General features: G+C 34.2%; 1 protein-coding gene across 2 annotated transcripts; it reads left to right on the top strand.

Annotated features, from left to right (window-relative positions):
* Positions 1-527: 527 nt before the first annotated feature.
* LOC126698517 (cleavage and polyadenylation specificity factor subunit 2-like) lies at positions 528-5,619 on the top strand. 2 transcript variants are annotated; one of them, XM_050395806.1, is made up of 7 exons: positions 528-771; positions 1,517-1,619; positions 2,334-2,428; positions 2,536-2,687; positions 2,890-2,947; positions 3,059-3,166; positions 5,401-5,619. In XM_050395806.1, the coding sequence occupies exons 1-7, from the start codon at positions 652-654 to the stop codon at positions 5,446-5,448; spliced, it is 684 nt and encodes a 227-aa protein (XP_050251763.1). In that variant the 5' UTR covers positions 528-651; the 3' UTR covers positions 5,449-5,619. The 2 variants fall into 2 exon arrangements, with proteins under 2 accessions (XP_050251763.1, XP_050251764.1); XM_050395807.1 differs by lacking the exon at positions 5,401-5,619 and adding an exon at positions 4,033-4,253 and having other exon boundaries at positions 529-771.
* The last annotated feature ends 662 nt before the right edge of the window (positions 5,620-6,281 follow it).

Raw genomic sequence — 6,281 nt, 5'->3', positions numbered from 1 at the left:
AAGAATGGTAAATTTTATTTGTTCTTATCTTTTGATAGTTAGTTTTTGTATAATAAATCAATGGTTTCATGCTATTTATTTTAAGATCTAAGTGGCTAATTTAAATCTTCATATATATATATATTAGTAAAATAATAATAATAATAATAATAAAGCAAACTTGAGAATTGAGATACACCTTATTAAACAAGTTATTCATTTATTTATTTATGATTTATCCATTCCATTATATTTCTTTATGAACTCCTCTCTAAAAATAGATTCTAAGATAAATTTTATTGAGAAACTTACTGAGGATGTGAACAGTGGCCAATATCACACAATTTTTATTCACAAATTAATCACAACTTCTAATCATGAAAAAAAGAAGAAGTGTGTAGATATAAATTATTTCCAATTTTCCATTCCACACAATTACTAAGCTCATACTAAACGACGCCGTGCAAACACTGTGTAGGCTTACTATAGGCTGTACTTTAAAAAAAACCTTTAAAAAAGAAAACCGCTTGAAAAACGACACCGTCCTCCTCGCTTTCCCGCCGATCCCTCCTCCTCATTCCTCATTTTTAAGACCCAAAAAAAAAAAGGTTTCAGAGCTAGAGAGAGAGAGAGAGAGAGAGAGATGGGAACTTCAGTGCAGGTGAGTCCACTATGTGTAGTGTACAACGAGAACCCACTCTCATACTTAGTCTCTATCGACAGCTTCAACTTCCTCATCGACTGTGGCTGGAACGACCACTTCGACCCCACTCTCCTCCAACCTCTCTCCAAGTACATGCAATCTCTCTCCTCATTCTCTCTCTCTAAAAAACCTCATTTGCTGATTTTGCTTTTGCCTATGCCAAAGAGACTCTTAGTTTGATATGGATTGAGACGATTGGATGCTAAATCGGGTTGGTCATGTATACATTATCAGTGGAATTTGGATATGACATATATATTAGATGCATTGATAATCTTATTTTTGCCTCCCTCCCCCTCCTCTTGCTTTCTCCCCTTTTAATTCTTTTTTTTTTCCTTGCTTTTTTTTTTTTTTTTTTGGGAATTATTATACTAATGTTAGGCAAAGGGGAGGGAATTGTGATTGCTCCTCATGTGGTGAGGATGTCATATATGCTGTTAACTTAAACCATCGCAAAGAAAGGTACATCTTCCTTCCAACAATTGCCATAATACAATATTCTGGTAGAGAACCACATTCCAGACAACTCGATCCAAAATGTGGTACATTTCATCCAAATACACTAATTTTGGGAATTGAAACTTTCCTTCTTTGTCTTTCCTTATTTATACTTTTAAAAGTTGATATTTTAGGTTAAATTAACATCTTTCATATATAATGTTTAAGTCTGACCCCATCATTCCATGTGGTGGTGTGCTACATTCCCATATTGTTCCATATACTACAACAATTTGCTTCATAGGTGATTGGACCTTCATTCTAATTAATTTTACCTGTTTACACTTCAATAAAGAAATAGGAGAAAAAAGTACTTATTGGTTTGGTTTTTATCAGGCATTTGAATGGAACTGTTCTAGCATCTTTTGTGCGGCCTGCTGTTCTAATGCTCTGAACAATCAGCCTTATAGACGTGGTGAAAAGGAGAATGAATTTGGAGGTACCATATTCTTATGATTTTGCAACTTTTCATCCACCTTTAGGTCCCTTAATTTTTTTATTCTAATTTGGTAAATTACACACGCATCCATTGGGTCTTGAATTCCATTATTCTATGAGGAGGAAGTGCCAGTTAAGCCATAGCTCATTGGCACCTTTGGATCCTTGCTTTTGTTGACTCTGTTGAATTTTGGTATTTCCTATAGAAAAAATATATGCACATGCATAAACACTGATCACATAGTTGTAGATAACGTATGTGTGTGGTTTTATGATTTTTATGCTACCTTTTGTGAATGTAAGTGGTCTATCATCTTTCTCCAGCCTTCAGTCCTAATAACAGGAGTAGTCAATGCTTTTAACAACAGCCTAATATATGCGAGAAAAAACAATGTATTTAGACAAATGTGTTTGTTTATGATATAATACATGTTCCTCCCTGTTTTTGTAATTTTTTTTTAATGTGTAGTTTTCATTTTTAATATTTCAAAGTTATACACGCATGCATGAATGCCTAGCACATAGTCATTGATAACAAACTGTATATTTCAACATTATGTTCCTCTTCCCACAAGAGTGGACAGAGGATGAGTTCATGTGTTCAAAGCCCACTTAGTGCATGTGTAACTTACCAATAAAAAAATATACATATTTCAAGATTATGCTGAGGAACGTGGTTTTTGTATTCTTATGTTGTCTTGCTTTGTTTATTTAGAAACCATAAAGAAAACTCTAGGTGCCGGTGGAAATGTATTACTACCTGTGGACAAAGCTGGGCGAGAATTGGAGCTTATTTTAACATTAGAACAGGTTAGTAGGGAAAATGCACTTTTCTAGTTCTGATCAACTGTTTTTACTATTCCTTTTACAATTATCATTGAGTGATTTTTGACATTGGGCCTTGGTGATGGTTGCAGTGTTGGTCGGATAAAAGCTTGAACTATCCCATCTTCTTTCTTACATATGTCGCATCTAGCACGATTGATTATGTTAAGAGTTTCCTTGAGTGGATGAGTGATTCCATTGCAAAATCTTTTGAACAGAATCGTGAAAATCCCTTTCTTCTTAAGTAAGTTGCTCTTTCTTAATAATTTTTTTCCTGAGAATATTCTGCACTTTGATATTGCTATTGCTTTTTGTGCTGTCTTGGATTTTATTTTTCTAGTTTTCTGTGTACTTCAAGACAATCTAAAATATCTGAATAACTAAACATATAAAATGCAGTTTCATATTCTTGGGTAATATTTCTTACAGGCAATTTTCATTTGCAGACATGTCAGATTTTGTATTAGCAAGAGTGAACTTGATAATGCTCCAGATGGTCCAAAGGTTAGATTGCCTCTTTATACATTGACTTCGCTTTTGCCCACTATTGATGGAAATGACACATACATTTTATATTGTTAGCCACACAAAAAAGGACATATACATTTAATACAGGTTGTTCTAGCATCCATGGCGAGTTTGGAAGTGGGTTTTTCACATGATATATTTGTCGAATGGGCAACAGATGCCAAGAATCTTTTCCTCTTCACTGAAAGAGGCCAGGTATATTTTTTAGGACCTTGGATGTTGACTTGGCCATGATAGTCATTTAAGCTGTATACTTATGAAAAAGCATTTTGAGTTGTCTTACACTTTCTGAAGTTTAGATATTGATAACTAATCTGGAATTTGTCCTTGAAGCTAATGCTGTGATTGAGTTTGCGTGCTTCAATTTGTTATATCCAAACCTGGAATTTGAGAATTCACAATCCCCTGTCAATGCAGCTGTGAAACTTCTAATTCTGCAAACACAACGAAGATTGTGTTTGAGTTCATTCCCATTTCATTTGTGCTCTATCCTTTTCAAAGAAATTTTACCTTCATGATATCTTTTCCCCCTTAAAAGAAATCGAACTGTTTTTCTCATGTAGAATTTACCATGCGTGCTAGGTCTTAATTGATGCTGCTGCTCAATCTTAAAATGTTAAAAAAGTAAACAGATGCTTTCATGGAAATCCATAAGGATGTCATTGGCTTTTTTAACTTCTTGGGTTGAAAGTTGGCTACACAGGTCCTTATTACTTATTAGTCAAATGCCTCTATTGACGTTGATATCTTCTATACTGTATACCAAGCTATTGCCTAAATCATTTTCTCTTGTTTATTCTATTCTTGCTTTAGTATACATTTGATTTAAAATTTTTGTAATTTTGGCCTTGTTATGTGTTGTAAACACTTCTCAACTTTTTTCATCATGCCCTTGGATATGGTTTATCATCTTAAACTGCCTCTGTTGTCATGGTTGATCCATCCCAGATCCATCCTCTTAAACTGCCTCTGTTCCCAACTTATTGGCTTTCTAGTATAAGCTTGAACCGTTGTGCCTGAACAACAATAGCTTCTTCAGAATTATACCTTTTTCACTGCAGATTGGAATAGATTCGTAGGGATTAGAGATTTGTACCACGCTAGATGGGTGAAATGACAGCACCAAACCTCCAGTGGCTCTCAGCTAAAAATTCATCAAATTTGTTGAAGATACTCTTCCAAAACTATGGACACTTGCTTCTCTATTGGTATTTGGATTTTTGCCAATAATAGCTGTAAGACATTTGCCAATGTGTTCAAATGAACTTTAACCTTACGGTTACTTATTTTTCTCTAGTACTTTCCATGAGTTTTCTGTTATTCCATATTTTTAAGTATCATAAACCTTTCAAGTAACTTGTATGTATCAGTTTCTACTGAGGTCTTACTGGGTTGCATTTCTTCAACTTGTCTCAAATTCATGTGACGGGCAAGATACTAGAAAAAGAAGGGAACATGTTATTATTGGAATACCTTATCTATCAGTAAACAATCTTTTCAGTGAAATTTCTCAGGGCATATTTAGTTTGTCTTTTCTTGGTCACATGAACATTCATACGACAAGCTTTCTAAAACAATTCCATCATGCGCTTCAATCTTTTCTTCTTTTCAACTTCAGCGTGTCTCACACTCTTTTAGTCAGCTTTGCATTAAACCAAGTGCTGATTTGTGTGGCTTGAGAAGAGAAGCTCATAAATGGGCTTTGACCTTTCAAGTGGGCTGGACCCACGCGGTGTCATACACCCAACTCACACGCTTTCAGTCAGCTTTGCATTAAAGCAAGAGCTGATTTTGTATGGCTTGAGGCAGCTCATAAATGGGCTTTGACCAATCAAGTGGGCTGGACCCACGCGGTGTCATACACCCAACCCAACCCAACAGACACTGCAGTGTCTTTTCTTCTTTTCAACTTCAGCGTGTCTCACACGCTTTCAGTCAGCTTTGCATTAAACCAAGAGCTGATTTTGTATGGCTTGAGAGGAGAAGCTCATAAATGGGCTTTGACCAATCAAGTGGGCTGGACCCACGCGGTGTCATACACCCAACCCAACAGACACTCGCTGCAAATGTGATTTAATTCATATCTAACTCTCTACCGGTGGAGTAATTCATATTCTCTCATGGATCACGTCACTTGTCCATTATTTCACTAAAAAGACTTTTACTTATTTAAAATTGTTGAGTCAATAATCAGTTTCTGTTTTAAAAAATTTTGTAGCTCAATAATTTCAAACAGGTGGAAGTCTTTTAGTAAAATAGTGGACCACATCACTTGTTCAGCATAAAGATCTTATAATTTCTCCTATTGGTGGGATTTTGTTTCAGAAATATGATATACTAAAATGGAGCCATTGTTTTCAATTTTTTAGTCTAGTTTTGTAAATTGTTGCCATCTGAATATATGATATATGATTCATTTTGAAATGCAGAATTCATTTTATAAAGATTTGAGAGCACAATGTTATCGAAGGAAATAGTGCAGGCACTGTGATAAATTTTATTTTATTTTATTTTTTTTGAAGATTTGTTCGGCACTATGACGTGTTATTTCTTGAACATTTGTATTGTATAGTTTTGTACTATGGTGCACATGTAATAATGCTAAAAGGTTACTCGATGTCAATACAATACTATTGAATTGTAGTTAAGCTGGATGCCTAGGAGGTCTGGTCATGCTGCTCATTCTAAACTAAGCACTTCATTTTCAACCCAGTAAATTAGAGAAACAACGCCCTATTTTTAAATTAACGGCTATTTTTCTTTTAAAAGTCTCAAAATTAAGAAAACTTCAACCAGACCCTACAAATTACCTAAGGTTTCTTAAAACAAGAAGAGCTCTACCAAATCCATACGCAATTTATAAAAATTCTGAAAAATTAAGAGAACCACAGTCAAAATCATTAAATTTAATTAACAGTATATAAATCGATATTAACCAAAACAACTAGCGTAAAAGATCAAAGATGCCAATATACTACTTGTGATGTCTACTCTTTTTTTTTTTTTTTTTAGATAACAAATTAACCATACTACTCTTTGCATAAAGTAATTGACATTGTTAAAAGTCTTGTAGTTCAACTGGTTGATACCTCTGGATGTTTTCATCACCTCCCCTATCTTGTAACCATTAAATTATTTATTAAAAAAAAAATTGCAAATTATACACCTAAAGTTTGGGTGTGTTTAGATTTTATGCCTAAAGTTTCAGGATTTGAATTTTATCCTCTGAAGTTTGGGGTATTTGGATTCTACATCCTGACATTTAAAAATTTAAATTTTACCTTCTAATTTTAAGGGTGTTTAGATTTTA

This window comes from Quercus robur, chromosome 9 (genome assembly GCF_932294415.1).
Source record: "Quercus robur chromosome 9, dhQueRobu3.1, whole genome shotgun sequence".
Taxonomy (NCBI): Eukaryota; Viridiplantae; Streptophyta; class Magnoliopsida; order Fagales; family Fagaceae; genus Quercus; species Quercus robur.
The sequence above is the reverse complement of the archived record's forward strand: the minus strand, read 5'-3'. Positions and strand labels throughout refer to the sequence as shown.

Coding starts and splice junctions, on each gene's coding strand:
- LOC126698517 (XM_050395806.1), top strand. CDS start 652: ATGTGTAGTGTACAACGAGAACCCACTCTCATACTTAGTCTCTATCGA. Junction 772..1,516: donor CTCCTCCAACCTCTCTCCAA/GTACATGCAATC, acceptor GGTTTTTATCAG/GCATTTGAATGGAACTGTTC. Junction 1,620..2,333: donor AAAGGAGAATGAATTTGGAG/GTACCATATTCT, acceptor TTGTTTATTTAG/AAACCATAAAGAAAACTCTA.